This window comes from Sciurus carolinensis, chromosome 4, assembly GCF_902686445.1.
Source record: "Sciurus carolinensis chromosome 4, mSciCar1.2, whole genome shotgun sequence".
NCBI classification, from domain to species: Eukaryota; Metazoa; Chordata; class Mammalia; order Rodentia; family Sciuridae; genus Sciurus; species Sciurus carolinensis.
The window spans coordinates 116,589,009-116,608,319 of record NC_062216.1 but is presented as its reverse complement, the minus strand read 5'-3'; the positions used below and the strand labels follow the sequence as shown (position 1 = coordinate 116,608,319).

Sequence of the window (19,311 nt, the reverse complement as noted above, 5' to 3'; positions counted from 1 at the left end):
ACTTGGGAGGCTGAAATCGGAAAATCACAAGTTCGAGACCGGTCTCACTGAGCAACTTAGCAAGGACCTCAGCACTTAGTGAGACCCCATCTCAAAACAAAAATAAATAAAAAGGGTTGGGGATGTGGCTCACTGGTAAAGTGTCTCTGGGCTAAATCCCCAGCACCCACTCCCTCCACAAAAAAAAAAAAAAAAAAAAAAAAAAAGAGCCTCTGGCTAATAAGGAGGTTAAAATTCATTCAGAAATGACAAACACCTGGCATGTCATACAAATATAACATGAAATGAGAAACAAAAGTCTATGCAGCTAAGAGTTCAGGAGAACTGTTAACCAGGGAGGACTTCCTAGAAAATTAGGTTTTAAGAAATATTTGTGTTGTTTTGCTTTTGCAGTGCTGGGGATCACACCCAAGGTCCTTACATATGCTAGACAAGCACTATATTACTAAGCAACACCCCCAGCACTTAAGAAAAAATTAAAATTTTATTTTCAATATGATAAAAATTTTTTAAATTCTAATTTTTTTCCCTGTGTGTGTGTGTGTGTGTGTGTGTGGTGCAGGGGACGGAACCCAGAACCCAGGATCTGTGCATGTTAATTTCAGCACTGTGACACTGAGCTACATCTTCCCTGGCTCCCCAAAATTCTAAAAAGTATATAGCGATAGGTAATTCCTATTATTCTTCATTTCCTTATCCCTAGTTTTTCTCTCCAGAAGAAAAGCACTGTTACCGGTCTTGAGTATCTTTCCAGCAAGAATCAAGATATTGAAGGCAAGGGAGAACTTTTAAATCTTTTATATTTATTGCCTGCATAGGGGGCCAACTTTCTATACGTTTCCCCAAGTGTTCCCTTCAGCGTATTAAGTTGCTAAGGTCTGAACAGGACCCTAAATCATCTTTTGTAAATTGTACCAATTTTTAAATCTCCACTTATTTCCTTTCCCCTCTCTGGGCTGGGGTGTCCTCCAGCCAGTTGTTCTCTGATTGGTTGCTCCAATTGGATTGCCTCTCCAATGGGGGAGGGGAAGCACCACCACTCCCGCCCTTTTAGGGGAGAAACCGTTGAGTCTTTTTAAGTGTAGCCACCTTAACCTGTGTGTTTGGTAATTTAGGGGGTTGAAAAGTGTCCCTTCTTCTCTTGGCCTTGAAGGCTTTCTCCAGTGGCCTCTTCGTGTTTTGTTTTATTTTGTTCAGAATGTTTCTTCCAATTTCTCTCTGCAGTTTAAGCATTTCTGCTGTTTCCTTTCGACACAACTCCTATCTTACCCAGTGGAGATGTGCTTTCCCTCCCTCTGGGGCTACTGCCATAGATGATCCCCAGATATCCACACCACAGTTTCCCCTAGTCTGCTGGCTATTTTGGTGGGTGGAGGCGCCGTCGGGAGGAGTTAGCTCAGCCAGGGGCACCGTGGCTGGGCGAGAGCTGGCCAGCCGTTTGGTCCTCAGGTTGGGCGGCACTTCGCGACCGAGGCAGCGTTTCCGCTACGGTGTTGTGGGGGACCCCTCCGACCGCCAGGCTGGAGCGGAGAGCACAGCGCAGCGGGCTGGGGGTGCCGAGGAGCCTGCGCGCGGGATTGGAGTGCGGGGACACTCCGGCCGCCCGCACTGGGCGTAGGGCGCTGCGGCCGGGGACAGCTTGCGCGGCGAGCGCCCTGCGGCCGGGCCCAGGACCGCCGCCAGGGAGCGCTGCGGGCTCCCGCTCGCCCGCCCCCCGGTAGGCGGGGCCGCGCTCTCCCCGCAGCCGCCGCCGCAGCCGCCGCCTGGGCCGCCCCGTGTCCCCGGTGGAGCCGCCGCCGCCGCCGCCGGGATCTCGATGCGGACGGAGCCCGGGCCGGGCCATGGGGATCCTCAGCATTACGGACCAGGTTAGCCCTCCTGCCTTTCCCTGCTTCCTTCTTCTAGGGTCCGGCGCCGCCGCCACGCGAGCCCGGGGATGTGCGGCCTAGGCTGGGCCCGAGACCCGGACTCCCGCGGCTCCCACCCCGCCCCACGTTGCGCTTCCCTCAACCGAGCTGGTGTCCTTGGGGGCCTGGCGACCGGCGGTGGCACCGCGGGAATCCGCTGCAGCCAGGACCCCCAGAGCAGAGCCCCTTCAGCGACGCCCCCCTCCAACATGGGTGCTCCCCCACCCCCCGGTTCCGTTCCGGCTCCGGCCCGCTGCCTGAATGCCGGTTCTCCCTGCAGCCGCCCCTGGTCCAGGCCATCTTTAGCCGAGATGTGGAGGAAGTGCGTTCCCTCCTCTCGCAGAAGGAGAACATCAATGTGCTGGTGAGTTGGGAGCAGGGAGGATGGCAAGCCCCGAATCCGGCCTTCGGTGTTCTGGACCCCTCCCCACTGGGGCGGCTCCGTGTCTTCTTTGCTCTGATGAGGCCGCAACTCTTCCCACCCTGGGAGTGTGCTCTGCCTTGGGGTTAGAGAGCAGGTCAAGATTGGAGCATCGATCAGTAGGGATGGGGATGCCCAGAAACGGTGTTCTCTTCCGAACCATCGGGGTCTGCAGCGCCCCCACCCCTCCTGGAAGAAGGAGGTGGTTTCTCGGCCAGTAGCCCTGACTCCACCCTCCGAAGGTTCTTGCCTTTGACTCAGTACTGCGATTTAGGACGCAGCAGAACCTATGGGAAGAGATTGTGGGGAAGGGCCTAGATCTCTAAGACTCCAACTGAGATCCTCGATAGTTCCTCGCCATAGCACCTCTTCTTTTTCTGCTTTTCCAGGACCAAGAAAGGCGAACCCCATTGCATGCTGCTGCCTACGTAGGCGATGTCCCCATCCTCCAGTTGCTACTGATGTCAGGTGAAAGTGTGGAGCTGGAAGGTGTGGCATCTAGGGAGGGAAGTAGAGGGGAGGAGTCTTTTTTCATATTCAAGGATTGATCTCTGGTGGTTGGTCCAGGCGAGGCTCCAGTTCCATCCAGATTCCCTAGCCTGATCACTGGTTTCCTTCCTCCTTACCTTCTATCAAAATAGAATATTGTATCCCCATAGGTGCTAATGTCAATGCTAAGGACACACTGTGGCTGACCCCTCTTCATCGTGCTGCTGCCTCCCGAAATGAGGTATGAGCCTTCCACATCCTTTTACTCTTCCAAAAAGAACTAGTCAACTAAAGGTGGAGCTTAAGGGTTGGAGAGCTTCATTTTTACACGCTATTGTACCTCAGGTAGGGAGGAGACCAGAACTTGGCTCCTCCCTTCTACCCCTAGAACTGGCTGTAAGGGGGGGCTGTGTGCTGCCAGCTGATGTGACGTCAGGAAGAGCTTAACACTGGGCTGGCAGACTGCGGGGGCCCTGCTGCCAGGCCTGAATGACTCATCCCTCCCTGGGGGTCCACCTTGAGTCTGATCCCCCTCTAGGCACTGAGATTTCTTTCCTTGTGGGGGATGGGGATAGTGATCCATTGCCCCTCCAACAGCATGAAAGTTGCCTGCAGAGGGGCTAAACATACATCATCAGTGGGGACCTGTATTGTAGTACCATCAGTCTTGAAGAGAGGGAAAAGGAAGATCTCCACTTGGATTCTCCATCACTTCCTTACCTCCAGCCACCATCCGTAGAGGCTGAGGTCAATGGAAATGAAGTGGGTGGTGATTAGGGTCATTTTAGCCTGGGTTTTGGAGAGACAGCAGCATCTGTATGTTTACTGAGGTAGTAATTATTTTGGTGACTATGGAAGGGCTAAGGAGGGTACTTGGGCTATTAATGTAGAAGGAGCATTTATATTTTCTGGAAGTAGTGGGAGGATTTAGATGTGGATATACATGCATAGATTTGCTTGGGTTGGATATATGTGTGAATGAAAGTTTTCAGGGGCTTGGCTTAGGTGACTTGATGAAGAGGAAGGGATCCCCATTTTTTCCTCAGGAAGGTAAGGAAGATTGTTAAGCTATGAGGAGATCCAGGAGATGGGGAGTAGGTGTAGAGAGGCTAGGAATGTTGGGAAAATGAGAAGAGACTTTGTGCATGCTGACCTGTTCCTCCTTTTGCCTCCTCTTGTTTTATCTCCTGCTTCCCTTCTATTTTGTCTCTTGTCCACTGCCCCTCCACAGAAGGTGCTGGGGCTGCTGCTGGCACATTCAGCAGATGTGAATGCCCGGGACAAGCTGTGGCAGACACCACTGCATGTGGCTGCTGCCAACCGTGCCACCAAGTGTGCTGAGGCTCTGGCACCCCTATTGAGCAGTCTCAATGTGGCTGACAGGAGTGGGCGCAGTGCTCTGCACCATGCAGTGCATAGTGGGCATCTTGAGGTGAGAACTAGAACTACTCAAGGCCCAGCCTTCCCTTTCCTTTCCTTCCTACTTACCTTTCCCTGCCATCAGACCTAGGGGAGAAGCAGCCCGGATAATTATGTAAATACTTGGGCTCAAGCTGCCAAATGAATGGTTGCATTAGATTGAAATGCTTTTTTTTCTTGGTTCTGAGGATTGAACCCAGGGCCTCATGCATGCTAGGCAAGTAGTCTACCACTGAGCTACACACTCAGCTCCTAGATTGAAACTCTTGACTTGGACTTCTGGAGGTTGATAAACCATCTGAAATTGCATGGAAAATATTTATATATATGACTTTTTATGGATAGAGAAAACGTGTTTTGACACATTTTTAAAGACTTGAAGAAATTGTGAACCACCAGAACATCTGAAGAAATTCCCTCAAATTCAAAGTTGAGTTTTCCTCAAACTTCTAAACCTATCTGATATTTCTTCCTTAGTTCCTGCTCCCATTGTTCCTGCTAGTCCTGTAGATTATTCTAGGCTGTCTCCACCTATTCTTGAGATGAGAGACCTCTGCCCTTAGGTAGATTGAGGGCATGAACTTGGCTCTATGTCTTTTATATCCTGATACAGACGGTGAACCTGCTCCTCAACAAGGGAGCCAGCCTGAATGTCTGTGACAAAAAGGAGCGGCAGCCTCTGCACTGGGCAGCTTTTCTGGGTGAGAGAGTATACACAGGAAAAGCAGGAATTTGACCTTTAGGGTCCTTAGGGCAGGGATATGGGGTTTACAGTCTTTGGAAAAAGAAGCTTATGGTTTACCCTCCCCTTCCTTGAGAATGTCCTCTCTTTTCCTAGGGCATTTGGAGGTCTTGAAACTGCTGGTGGCACGTGGAGCAGACCTTGGCTGTAAGGACCGCAAGGGCTATGGGCTGCTCCACACAGCTGCAGCCAGTGGCCAGATTGAAGTGGTGAAGTACCTGCTCCGGATGGGGGCTGAGGTCAGGGTGCTGAGTTCTGGGGCTGGGCAATAAGGGCAGGTAGTTGAAGGCTGGAGTCTGTTATGGAGATAGGAAGATGTTGAGGTAGTTCATGTGGTTTTAGGAGGTTGGGAGGATGTAGTGAGAGAGTCTGAATAAAATTGTGTAATTGTGCCTTAATTCTTTCGGGTTAGAAACCTGAGGGCACTGAGGCAGTTGGATCTCTGGGACTCTAGGCTATATGTGTTGCTCCACTTTGTTTAAATGGATACATGTCTTGCCCTCACTTCTGGAAATCCAGATTGATGAGCCCAACGCTTTTGGAAACACAGCTTTGCACATCGCCTGCTACCTGGGCCAGGATGCAGTAGCTATTGAGCTGGTGAATGCAGGAGCCAATGTCAACCAGCCGAATGACAAGGGCTTCACACCACTGCATGTGGCTGCAGTCTCCACTAATGGCGCTCTCTGCTTGGAGTTGTTGGTCAATAATGGGGCTGATGTCAACTATCAGGTACTTGAAGAGATGAGGCTTAGACCAGTGGGGAGAGGAAGCTGGTTCTCAGGGGTCCTGACCATATTTGGATTCCTCTCCTGGGGACTTGACCACTTGCCTCTTGGGGTGAATAGAGCTTGCAGGGACTCAGGAGAATGTGAACTGACCCCTCCATAATTAGAGATGTGTCCTTTGGGAGGGCAAACAGGATATTCTCTATGCTTTGCACTGAAAAAAAACCTGCCATGTTTCCACAGAGCAAAGAAGGGAAAAGTCCTCTGCATATGGCTGCCATTCATGGCCGTTTCACACGATCCCAGATCCTTATCCAAAATGGTATGGACTCAGACTTTGTACTTTCTTCTCCTTTTCTAAGGAACTCATCCTAGAAACCCCTTACCTTCCTTTTTCCTTTTACTCCATATTCCAGTTAGGATAGGCACTTGAAATTCAATCCTGCACAGTCTCCTAAGACTAAGAAACAAAATAACATGTAGAACATTATTAACCTGGCCCAGTACATAATAAGCACTCCAGTGATACTAAATGGTGTGAGTGGCCTTAAGATTGAGGTCTGCCTGAGTTTGTTATGTGTAAATCTATTTCAGGTAGTGAGATTGATTGTGCTGACAAATTTGGGAACACGCCACTGCATGTGGCTGCTCGCTATGGACACGAGCTGCTCATCAGCACCCTAATGACCAATGGCGCGGATACTGCCCGGTGAGTCAGGACCCTGACCCCACTTTTGGCCACTTCAAATCTATACATATTCCTCACCTCAGATATGGGGGCACACAGATATTTGCCAAAGGGAAACTTGGGGAACCTCCTACCCTGATTCCTAGGATGGTGGTGGTGGTGGGCCACAGAAAAGAGGTTGGATATGATGGTGCATGTCTGTGATTCCAGATACTCAGAAGGCTGAAGCAGGAGGATCACAAAGTCCAGGCCAGCCTAAGCAACTTAGCCAGACCATGTGTCAAAAAATTAAAAAGGGCTAGAGATGTAGTTCAATGGCTGAGTGCTTATTTAGCATGTGCAAGGCTGGGGCTCAATCCCCAATACTGTGAAAAATAAGAGGTCTGTAACTGGTACCACCTTGACCCAGGGATTGAGTCCCTCAATTTCTTCCCAGGCGCGGCATCCACGACATGTTCCCCCTGCACTTAGCTGTTCTCTTTGGATTCTCTGACTGTTGCCGGAAGCTTCTTTCCTCAGGTATGTGTAGATAGGCTGGGGCTGGGCATGTGGCTGGGGAAGCAGAGGTCTTTCTGCTCAAGTGTTCTTTGATGGCAGTGTGTGGCTGGTCTGCCCCTCCAGGTCAGCTGTACAGCATTGTGTCTTCACTCAGCAACGAGCATGTGCTTTCAGCTGGGTTTGACATCAATACACCTGACAACCTTGGCCGCACCTGTCTTCATGCTGCTGCTTCTGGAGGGTGCGTTCTCTTTCTTTCCCAACCTTGAGAAGAGAGTAGAACAAGGATCTGGGGCTCCCACTGCTTGCCCAGCTCTATTCCCTTCTCACAGTAAGGGTAGTTGCTACAGCAAGAGCTGCCCACTTCCATCTTCTGAGCCCCTCCCTGGGCCTTTTTCAGCTCCTCGAGGCTCTTTTCCCCCTTGTCTTCCTTTTAGGAATGTTGAATGTCTTAATTTGTTATTGAGCAGTGGAGCCGACCTGAGGCGGAGAGACAAATTTGGAAGGTAAGTTAATATTTATGGTACAGATGCAGAGAGTGTGTGAGAGTGGTGCGAGGGGTTGTGGGAGGGACTATGGGAGAGTGTTGCAAAGTAACTTTTGGCTGCACATCTGGTTGCATTTGGATCTCTCCCTGGTTCCTTCATTCTTTCTTCATCTGTTCCCCAGGACCCCACTGCACTATGCAGCTGCCAATGGTAGCTACCAATGTGCAGTGACACTGGTAACTGCTGGGGCAGGAGTCAACGAGGCTGATTGTAAAGGCTGCTCCCCACTCCACTATGCTGCTGCCTCTGACACTTATCGGAGGTGAGGCTCCCAGTTTGGCCCTTTCCAACCCCATGCACCTCCCTGTGCCATCCCCAACTTCTTTACTTTGTCTTCTGTAGAGCGGAACCCCACACTGCTTCCAGCCACGATGCTGAAGAGGACGAGCCACTGAAGGAGTCCCGCAGGAAGGAGGCCTTCTTGTGAGTACTGGGAGGCCTGGGATATACTTTCCACAGTGCTAGCCCTGCCCCATAATTCTCCCACTCATTTTGTATCACTACCACCATGCTACTGTGGTCCCTGTTATCCCATTGGTCAGCCAGCAGCACATGTGGAGCACTCTGGGTGTAGGTTAAGTAAAAAATATGAAAGGTAACTCTTCTCAAGGAATGGAAGGGCTTCTTGAGAAGAATTTGAAAACTAAATACACAAAGTCATTTGCTTATTCAACAAACTTTAATTGAATATTTATTTACTAGGTTATTGGGTACCAAGGATAAGCTATTTATTTATTTATTTATTTATTTGCAGTGTTGGGATCGAACACAGGGCCTTGCTTATGCTAGGCAAACATTTTGTCACAGAGCTACACCTCCAGTTGGTATAAGGATCAAAGATGAATTACTAGGGCTGGGGTTGTAGCTCAGTGGTAGAGCACTTGCCTAGCATGTGTGAAGTGCTGGGTTTGATTCTCAGCACCACATAAAAATAAATAAATAAAATAAAAGTATCTTGTCCATCTACAACTTAAAAAAATGTTAAAATAAACAAACAAAAAATTACTCGCCAGGCACAGTTGTGCACACTTGTAATCCCAGTGGCTTGGGAGGCTGAGGCAGGAGGTTTGCAAGGTCAAAACCAGCCTCAACAACTCAGTGAGGCCCTAAGCAACTTAGTGAGATCCTGTCTCTAAATAAAATATTAAAAGGTTAGGGATGTGGCTTAGTAATAACCCAGGGTTCAATCCCTAGTACCAAAAAAAAAAAAAAGAGCTAATCACTTGGGAAAATAAATATAAAAAGACACTTATTAATGAAAGAAGTTAATAATAGGGGGAACTAGGTGTGATGTATATGAAAACTGTACTATCCTCACAGTTTTTCTGTAAATCTAAGGCTGTTCTAAAATAAAAAGTTTATTTTTGAAAAATAAAGGGCACTAAAATCTAGGAGACTTAGCTCTTAGTGAACTTTGTGGCAAGTTTCTCAACCTTGCTGTGCCTCAGTTTCCTTAATCATAGTAGTGATAAAAATAGTATCTAACTGTGAGGATCATTATGAGACTTAAACACACATGAAGTGCTTTGCAAAGTACTTGACACATAGTGCTAAATACCTTATTATTGCTCTTGCAAGTAAGGTGTAAGAGGGTGCCAAGGGAATGCAGAGGAGGAAGCAACTAACCAGGTAGGTTGGGAAGGTCTTACAGAGGATAGGAGCTTAGTTTGCTGTGCTTTGGATTTCTTCAGACAGGCTGGGAGGAGCAGACCTTCTAGAAAGAGCTTAATAAGCCTGGAGACAAGGCAAGCCTGTTGACCAGCAGAAGGCTGGTAGCTGAACAGTGTGCCCAGGTTCTCCAGGAGACTGTCCAGAGGATGAAGGAGGGCATTGAAGTCAGTGTCCTGGGGCAGACTTTGTGAAGAAAGTGGGTCTGGAGCTGGGGTGGAAGAATGGACAGGATTTAGAGAGCCTACGTAGAGCAGAGGGTGGCCTGTGCATCTCCCTTGCTGCTCTCCTCTGCACCCCCAGAACTGTGCCCTGGGCTGGGCCTGTCCCTGCCTCACAATCTACTCTTGCTCCCCAGCTGTCTGGAATTCTTACTGGATAATGGTGCAGACCCCTCCCTGCGGGACAGGCAGGGCTACACAGCTGTGCACTATGCAGCCGCCTATGGCAATAGACAGAACCTCGAACTGGTATGTATGTGTTGGGACTCAGCCTAGGGGAAGGGAGGCAGGGCCAGGACCCACAGTCTGTCTTTGGATTTATGGTTCTGAAACCAAGGGTCAGTTGAATCAGATGTGGTCTTCAGGTCCAGGCTGTGAGTGTTGCCAGGTGGCAATATCTTGGAAGTTCCAGAATCTCAGCACCTGCTTTCCCCTCCATTCCAGCTCTTAGAAATGTCCTTTAACTGCCTGGAGGATGTGGAGAGCACCATTCCAGTCAGCCCTTTGCACTTAGCTGTGAGTTCCATGTCTTTTCCTTTAGTCTTCCTTGTCTCTTCCTGCCCCCTGGCTCATACAAGGGTCCTAGCACTTGTGACTCCATCCTTGCTTCTGCCTTCTTCTGGGGATTTGGCAAACAGAGGATGGGCACAGTGCAGGAAAGATACCTGAGGGGTCCAGGGAGCTTGTGGAGGACTAATGCCTGGACCCTCTGCCCCAGGGGACTCAACAGCTATATCCATTGATTACCTGCTCCACTCTAGGCCTATAACGGTCACTGTGAAGCCCTGAAGACACTGGCTGAGACGCTAGTGAATCTGGATGTAAGGGACCACAAGGGCCGGACTGCGCTCTTCCTGGCTACTGAGCGAGGCTCTACTGAGTGTGTGGAGGTGCTTACAGCCCATGGCGCCTCTGCCCTCATCAAGGAGCGCAAGCGCAAGTGGACACCCCTACACGCTGCTGGTTAGTACTCACTTCAGGCTGCTGCTCTCCCCTTGCCATACCAAATCCCTCCTGAACAGTTAGGACTAAGTGGGGTAGGGCAAGGAAGATGAAAACTTAAAAAGTCCTGATTTATAGCTTCCTACCCTGGAAATTTCTCCCTGTTACAGGCTTTCCCATACCCTCAACCCTTGAGTCCATTAGGCTAACCTGGCCTCCCTCTCTCCTGATGCTGTCCTGACACAGGCTGCCTTTTCTCTTAGCTGCCTCTGGCCACACTGATTCCCTGCACTTGCTGATTGACAGTGGGGAACGTGCTGACATCACAGATGTCATGGATGCCTACGGACAGTGAGTGTGGGCAAGGGGAAGGGTGCAGGTTTTCCCATCCTTGCTGGATCCTCACCCTTTTTCCTATTCCCTCTGTAGAACCCCACTAATGCTGGCCATCATGAATGGCCATGTGGACTGTGTACATCTGCTGCTAGAGAAAGGATCCACAGCTGATGCTGCTGACCTCCGGGGTCGCACCGCCCTCCACCGTGGGGTGAGTGAGCTCCTTACAAACAGGCCTCAATGTGGGGAGAGTAGGAATCACTGCAGCAGGCACAAGAGAGTCTAGGAGGCAGGCCTGGATTTTGTGCCTGGGATATCACTGGGCCTATGTTTGCTGCTATATTTGGGCCTGTGTCAGGATGAGTACCTGACATCCCCAGCTGATTTACCTGATGACACTGCTTTGTCATCACATGCAGCCACATGCACACAGTCCAGATGTGTTCAAGATACCTTGTTGCCCCTGTCCCATTGGGTAGTGATGCCATCACCCAGATCTTCTCCATAATCACCTGTTCTAAAACTGCCTCCTCCTCCCCCAGGATTCTTTTTTTTTTGAAATGGCGTCTCCCTCTGTTGTCTAGGCTGCCCTTAAACTTCTGGGCTCAAGCAATCCTTGCCTCAACCTCCCAGGTAGCTGGGACTACAGGCATGCCTGGCTTTCCCACAAGATTCTTTAATCCCTCATTCTCCTTACTCTCCTTTTGGTCTTTCATTCCAGAGCTCCAGGATTAATTTTGGTCATCTTGCCTGTTGTCAGAGTCAGGGAGGGAGAGATTGATTCCTAACTTTAAAATCCTTGTAGAGACAACAGAGCCCAGGAGGTGGTTCTTATTCCTGGGCCAGCCCCCAGTGACTGACCAGTGGAAAGGGAGTGGTTCCTTACTCTTACTCTCACCTGTGTTCCCTGTAGGCAGTGACTGGCTGTGAGGACTGCCTGGCTGCCCTGCTGGACCATGATGCATTTGTGCTGTGCCGAGACTTTAAGGGACGCACACCCATTCACCTGGCCTCAGCCTGTGGCCACACTGCAGTACTGCGCACCCTACTTCAGGCTGCCCTTTCCACAGACCCCTTAGATGCTGGGGTGGATTACAGCGGATACTCGCCCATGCACTGGGCCTCCTACACTGGTATGGGTGGGACCTTTGGCAGGTGTAGGAATCTATGTGGAGTATAGAGAAGGAAGGTGGTTTGTGGGGGTGGGGGATCTGGAATGGAGAGTCAGAGACAGAGAGGACAGAACAGGTAGAGAGACCTTGCCATTTCTCCCCATCACCATATTTTCCTTCTCCTACCCAGGACATGAAGATTGTCTGGAGTTGTTACTTGAACACAGCCCATTTTCATACCTAGAGGGAAACCCCTTCACTCCTTTGCACTGTGCAGTGTAAGTCCCTTTCTCTGTGTCAGTCCCCTCTCAGAGCACTTCGACCTGGAGCAGGAAGTCCATTTCCCTTGTCCCTCCTGATTCCTCCTCCCTATCCCCCAGAATTAATAACCAGGACAGCACCACAGAGATGCTGCTGGGAGCTCTGGGTGCCAAGATTGTGAACAGCCGAGACGCCAAAGGACGGTGAGTAATGGAAGTCTTGGGGGGAAGCCTGAGCTGCCTCTGGCTTCTGCGTTCTACCTAGGCAGAAGAGCCTTCCTTATTTCACTCTATCCTGGCCCCCCCAGGACCCCCCTTCACGCCGCTGCCTTCGCGGACAATGTCTCTGGGCTCCGGATGCTGCTACAGCATCAAGCCGAGGTGAACGCCACTGACCACACTGGCCGCACTGCGCTCATGACGGCGGCTGAGAACGGGCAGACCGCTGCTGTGGGTGTGTAGGGGCCAGCTGTGGAAGAGAGGCACTCCTGGGGGTGTTTGTAGAATAGGGCAGCCTCGCTTATGTGAGCTGACTGGGGCTGGGGTTCAGGATGCAGGAGTATGTCTTTGGATGTCTCATCCACTGTGGGTGGGAAGCAAAGTATATGCAGATAGGAGGGTGGAGAGCTGGGGTGATGACTGCCCTGGAGGGAGGCATCAATCCCTCTGTCCCATTTCTGTTGTAGAATTTCTGCTATATCGTGGGAAGGCAGACCTGACTGTGCTAGATGAGAACAAGAATACTGCCCTCCACTTGGCTTGTAGCAAGGTATTACCTGGAGTTGGGTGTGGGGTTGCATAAAGACTAGAACCTGAGGCCAGGAGTAGGTCTTTTTTTTTTTTTTTTTGCAGTGCTGGGGATTGAACCCAGGACCCAGGGCCTTATGCTTGCAAGGCAAGCATTCTACCAACTGACTATATCCCCAGCCCTGTTATTTTTTGGTACTGGGAATTGAACTCAGGGATGCTTTACCACTGAGCTGCATCTCCAACCCTTTTTATTTTAAGATGGTCTCAGTAAGTTGTTGAGGCTATCCTTGAACTTTTGCTCCTCCTGCCTCAGCCTCCTGAATCGCTGGGATTACAGGCATGTGCCACCATGCTGGGCAAGGCGGGGCAGGTCTTGATTGCAGAGAGCACTAGAGTAGAAGTCAGGGTTGTCCGGCCTATCTAACTGGTGGGACACCTCCTTGTCTACTTGCCACCCTCTCCATCTTCTACCCTGTTGCTTGTCATGTTTCCACCTCACAAGTCTCCACTCTCTCTGTTCTTTTCCCTCAGGGCCATGAGAAATGTGCCCTCATGATCCTGGCAGAAACCCAAGACCTTGGCCTTATCAATGCTACCAACAGTGCGCTGCAGATGTAAGTGCCTGGGGAAAGGGGCTCCTGGCTGGGGAAGGCAGGTGGCTGAAAAATGCAGCCCCCGGGATATGGGGAGCTCACAGTATTTCTTCAATGTCCTTGCCAGCTTGGCCTCCTGCTGACTTCATGTGCCTTCTTTTTCTTTCCTTTACTCAAGGCCACTCCACATTGCTGCCCGGAATGGTCTAGCTTCTGTGGTGCAGGCCCTGCTGAGTCGTGGGGCCACAGTGCTGGCTGTGGATGAAGAAGGTGGGTGGGGTCTGGAGTCTTCTGCCTTTCCTGGGTTTGGGGTCAGGGATATTCTTCAGGAGGTGATGTCTTCACTTTGCTATAAATGAGATTTTCTTCCCAAGGGAAGTGTTGAGAACAGGGACCCGACACCAGTACTCTGAGTCTCAGAGTGGAGTCTGATGGAACTAGATGGAGCCAGCAGTCAGAAAGATCTCCCACACACCCTGGGCTTCTGACCCCATGCTCTACCCTTTACCCCACACTCAAAATCTGCCTGTTAGCCTCCGTGGCCCTCACCTCCCTTGATTGCTGACCATTCTAGGTGCTTGCCTGCCTTGGCTCCACTCCATAGATAAGAGCTTAGGGTCCAGGGGCAGGTAGATAGAGATCCAGGAATACAAAATCCTCTGCTTCAGTTCTCCCTCTTGACCCTGCAGGTCATACCCCAGCACTGGCCTGCGCCCCCAACAAAGATGTGGCAGACTGCCTGGCCTTGATCCTTTCCACCATGAAGCCTTTCCCACCCAAGGACGCTGTTAGTCCTTTCAGCTTCAGCCTGCTCAAGAACTGCGGCATCGCAGCCGCCAAGACGGTGGGTGGCTGCGGTGCCCTGCCCCACGGGGCCTCCTGCCCCTACAGCCAGGAGCGGCATGGCGCCATTGGGTTAGATGGCTGCTACTCTGAGTAGCCCCTCCAGTGTCCCTTCCCCTGCCGGTGGCTTGATATCGTATTCTATTTATTTAGAAAAAGTCTAAACATTTAGGGCACTTTAAAGGAGAACACGACTGGGTGGTGGGGCGGAGGGGGAAAGGAAGCACTGGGGAGCAGCTGCTCACCCCTTTGCCACACCATCCTGGCCTGGCAGGGGTCTGGGACTGACAGGGAGCACCCCAGGCCCTTGGTACCCCCAGGGCAATCCCTTCTGCCAAGTGTCCCAAAATGATTGCTGAATGCCTGGCTCCCCCTCTCTCACTCCATCTTTCAGCTCCCCTTTCTGCTGCCAGCTCCCCATACTCTTCCTTCTGACTCTCCTCTCTGTGTCCACCTTCCCCCTGCCACTACTGCCAGGCAGATCCCTCCTCTTCTTTCATACCCATCACTGCCTCCCTGCTCGGCCGATCCCTCCATCCCTGCAGCAGTGAGAAGCCTTAATTTCTGGTACTGTGTGAGCACTCTGGGGGTGTCTCCCTCCCCCTTCAGGGGCAGCTAGAGGATGAGGGGGGAGGTATTTAGCACTGGGGCCTGGAGCTTTTCCCCTACTCTGTACCCTACCACCCCTAAAGTTCAAATGCAAAACACTTGAAGCAGCAACTACTGTACCTGGGCCCCAATCCTGCACTCTCCCCTGGCTCCTCATATGCAAATCAAGGGCTGGTTCTGCCCCCACAGCCTGCCCCCTCCTTTCCTCCCATTTCTGGCCTGGCCCCCAACCACGCACTTTAACCTTGCTTCTTTCTTTTCACTTCTTTTGGGAGAGGGAGCCTGTGGCCATGCCCTCCCTGGCCCTTCTCTCCCTGAACTTTGAGGCTTGTCATGAATTTTTAAGTAAGCATTTTATCCTTTAGGGGAAGAAACATTAATTTCCTGCCCATTTCAAAACCACAGCCCTAGTCTGTCCTCCATGTTTCAGGCATGTGCTTGCATGTGTGTGGAGGGAGGGACTGTGTTCCTCCTGTGCCCCCAATCCCAGAGTTCCTTTATGCCCCCTGTCTGCCTTCATCTCCTGTCGTGTCTGAGAGTAACCGCTACCCCAGTCACTCCTGATCTGAAGCCAAAGATGGTGGGAGGGGCAGGGCAGACTAGGGACTGTGGCCATGAGTTGGAGAAGCAGGCCTCCCTCCTATGTGAGGAGGAAGCTCTGACAGAGAGAGTGACAGGTAGATATTGAGGCTTGGTCCCCTGCCTTCCCAGCAGGGGGAGAGAGAGAATTGAGCTGGGGGCTGCATTGGTAAGATTCCTAGAAGGTGCACCCCAGAAGCCAAACTGGGCTGGAGTAAGGAGGGGGCAGTTTTCTCTCTAAATGTAGCATTGAATCTGGCCCTGGTCCCAATAGATGCCCTGTCCATCCGTCTGCTAGGTAAGCCTCTGCATAGTTGGACCCACTCTTGTAGCCCAGTGTCCCCTTCCTCACACTCAATACCTCAGCCAGGGGCCAAGACACAGAACTTGAATAGAGGTCCTGCCCCCCTACCCACTCACACAATGCATCCTTGCCCAGTTTGGCTGTCATCAGTATTGTCCCCCAAGAACTGGACAGGCTTCGTTTACACAGTACAGGGTCTCCCCTAGGGAATCCCTCAGCCACCTTCCCCATGCAAGCTTGCTTTATTCACAATCTTACCATTTTTCATTTGTGTCCCCCAAATGTCTTGCCACCTTAACCAAGGGTGGGCTGAGGGGAGAGGGGCTGTCCCAGGGATCCCTCCCTCCCTCCCCACAGATACCCTTAACCTTACCTCATGCTGGTTCCCTGAAGCCTGGGGTGTTTGTCCAGTCCTTATTTTATTCATGGTCCCTTTTAATCCCCTGTCTCTGTGTCTTGCTTCCCCCAACCCCCAGATCCTAAACCATTTCAAGGCTTCCAAATGACCATTATTGGTGAGAAGGATTGTGCAGCTTTTAGTTTTTATTTTTGTTTTCAAAGCCAAAGGGCCTTGCGATGCCCCTCTTGCCCACCACCCTTCATACCCTGTCCTCCCCTATACGACAATCAATGTGACCTCTCTTAAGGGCTGCTGCCCCCACCCCAACCCTGCTGGTTCTGCAAAGCTCGCCCCCTAACTTCAATTCTCTCTCCTAAAATCTTCCCATTCCACCCCCTCCCTCTCATTTTGGTGCTGGGAATTAGGTGGTGGGGGGCACAAGGAGCAGGGAGATGGGTCCTGTGGGGAAGACTTGGGGTATCAGTCGTGTTCTCCTTTATCAATGCTTGGCAATGACAGGAAGAATCTGAGTATTTGTCAGGAGCCCCATTGTTTTGTTTTGCTAGATGAGATTTCTGGTGGCTGTGTGTTCCCTGCTGCCCCTTGGCACACTGTCAGCAGTGCTGGGAAGGTGGCAGGGAGTTCTCTGTCCCTCCTCATGTGGCTGTGAGGAGGCCTGGAGGGCAAGCAGCCTCCTCTCCTTATGCCAAAGGAAATCCTGCACCCCAGCCCTATTTCCCCAGTCCCTAGTGTTTTTTGAAGCATTTTGACCATTCTCATGGCCACTGCATATTTATTTTAATGTTAAGAATTTTTTTTTAACCTCTTTGACTTAAACGGGTGTGGAGAAGTAAAATAGGCAGAATGCCCCCCAATCTTAGGGGGTTGGGTGGGGGAGGAAGCATCTCCTTCTCTTTACCCTCCCTTCTCCCCTCCCCCTCTCCCCACCGCAGCTCTAAAGCACTTGCTTCAAGTAATAAGCACTTTTGTGAAAAGGCCTATTTTAAGTGAGGACCCTGGGAGCAGCCCCAGGTCCCAGCAAAGGAGATGGAGCGAGGGCTACACAGGAGACAGATGTGTGAATCAGAGGGCGACGTGAAAAGAGCCAGCTTTTAGTTTCTGATTTTGGGGGAATGTTTCTGATTGGGCGGTGGCTTTGGTAGGGTTGTGTTCTATCCTTCAGAAAAACAAATGGCACAAACTGTAGGTCCTTGGATGGGCCAACAGACCTGGGTCACTGCCACTGTCCAACTGAGACTGATGGGCCACCTCCCCCACTCGTGGCCCCCTGAGCCATAGGACTGCTGAGAACCACTGAATGTACAGCCCAGGTTGGGGTGGGGAGCAGCCCTGGGGGGAGGGGGCTTCTCCTTTTGTTTGGTGCTGTGGGGGGTGGGAGAGATGAGACTGAGGGACTGCCACCCCACATAGACGTGTGTTCCTCGGGGTGGAGGGGCTGAGGAGGGTCTGCCTCCCTCTCCAACCCCAGCCATGGCCCCTCTTCCTTTCTCACCCCTATCCGTTTTGACTGTAAGTCCAGCTCACCTTTGCCTTCAATATGTAACCAAAGGAAAACTCAATACTGTTTCCACCGCTGTCTGCCCACCTGAGCACCTTCTTACTCCCTGGACCTAGAAGGGGAGAAGAGGCTGGTGGTAGGATGGGTGGGGCCAGAGTGAACGGTTCTACAACTGTACCCCCAAACCTTCTCCGCGGTCTTAGAAGGGGTCCTGAGAGGCGGGGTGGGACAGGCTGGCGGGGCTGGGAGTAGGCACACTCTGTATCTTATGCACATGAGTGTTTCTTTGTCGAAATGACTCCAGTGACTATGCTCCAGTGGGGTGGCCCCTTCCTCCTTCCCTCTCAGCCATTTCTCACCCTCTCCCCACACCCGGTCTTCATCCCTTGCCTCCCCTTCCCACCGCAAAGGAAAATAGCCTTACAGACCCTAGCCCAGAAACCCTACTCCTGGGGCAAACCAGTGTGGGCCCCCATCCCGCCAAGTTTGAACCCTACCTTTTAAGAGGAGGGATAAGGAGCAAAGCAGCCCCTTTCCCTCTAATTGTGGTGGCTCCAGCCCTCCGCAGCCTTGACCCAGGTTGGACAAGGGCGGAGGTAAGGAATCTTTGAGGACCAAGCCCAGTGGTCTGGGAAGAGGGAGGTAGAGAGGGAAGGTTCTGACTTGGGGACTCCTTCCTCCTGACCCAACCCCTAGAGAAGCGACCAAATCCCAGAGATGGGAGGGAGCTGGGGTGGGGAGGGTCTGCTCTTTGAATTACTTGAAGGTACTGACTCCGAGGCTGCTGTTGCCCACATAGGTGTGAGGGGGACACTGTCACTGCATTTGGGAGGGCAGAGGGTGGCGGGTGACGAGAGGATCTGCCCTCGGCCCTCGCTTACTCCTGCTAGGCCCTTTCCCTGGGGAGTCCGTAAGTCTGACTGCCCCATGGAATGTGGGGAGAGCCTTCCCTCCCATCTCCATCCTCACTCTGGGCACCCCCTCCAATTGCACTAAAGTAGCTGTTGTGCCAGTCTTACCCCACACCAGGGTGGGGCTCTGCTTCCAGTCTTTCCCCACTGCCTCCACTCCCATCCCGGACAATCTCCTTGTTCTGCTTGTATTCCTGGATAGCTCAGCTTTGTATGTGTGTGTTTGGGGGTGGGGGTGGGTCCTGGCTGGAGTGGGTTTGGCAGGGGTTTGGGAAGGGCTAGGGGAAAGATGGAGGACGAAGTCTCCTACCCCCTTCTCCAACTCCGAGCCACAGAAGCTTGGGAGGGAGGGTGCCTACTCTCGCTGCCGTGTGTCTTGCAGATGTGCCAAAATGGGGGTGGGTGGGAGGGGAGGGTGCCTGGCAGAGCAGCCCCTGGGGTGGCTCTCTCAAAGCAATACAGTTCCCCTGCCTGGGGAATGGCAAGACAGGGGAGAGGGTTGGGGTGGGGACCTGGGGGTTCCCCATGTACAGCTGTGTATATTCAGGGGTGTTCTCTGTCTGGTACCCACTGTGGGCATCTATGTGTGTGTGAACTTCCCCTTCCCCATGCCCTGCATGACCTGTGATGCTGCAGACACCACCATCCTGTGTGCAGGTGTGTGTTGGGGGGCACGGAGGGGCATGTTCCATGTCCTGTTGCACCCTCCACCCTGTGACCCATGTACTCGGTTGTAGGAAGTAAAGAGAACTGAGCACAATTCACTGGATTCTAGTTGAATCTTTCTCTAAGCAATTTTCCCATTCCTGCCCTTCTCCCTGCCCCAGATCCACCTGTGGTGCTAGTGTTGGGGTCGGGGGTGTTTAATGCTGATGGGCAGCAAT

At 51.8% G+C, this 19,311-nt stretch overlaps 1 protein-coding gene across 1 annotated transcript; it reads left to right on the top strand.

Annotated features, from left to right (window-relative positions):
• The first annotated feature begins 1,406 nt into the window (after positions 1–1,406).
• Positions 1,407–18,839, top strand: Ankrd52 (ankyrin repeat domain 52). The gene is made up of 28 exons (XM_047548046.1): positions 1,407–1,868; positions 2,188–2,271; positions 2,718–2,796; positions 2,988–3,058; positions 4,049–4,249; positions 4,850–4,937; positions 5,075–5,217; positions 5,498–5,710; positions 5,950–6,028; positions 6,301–6,415; positions 6,831–6,913; positions 7,016–7,133; positions 7,330–7,398; positions 7,562–7,702; positions 7,783–7,863; positions 9,467–9,578; positions 9,774–9,845; positions 10,091–10,292; positions 10,535–10,622; positions 10,701–10,818; positions 11,521–11,740; positions 11,910–11,997; positions 12,100–12,183; positions 12,288–12,433; positions 12,666–12,748; positions 13,261–13,343; positions 13,501–13,592; positions 14,012–18,839. Exons 1-28 carry the CDS (start codon positions 1,842–1,844, stop codon positions 14,260–14,262), a joined length of 3,231 nt encoding a protein of 1,076 aa, XP_047404002.1. The 5' UTR covers positions 1,407–1,841; the 3' UTR covers positions 14,263–18,839.
• The last annotated feature ends 472 nt before the right edge of the window (positions 18,840–19,311 follow it).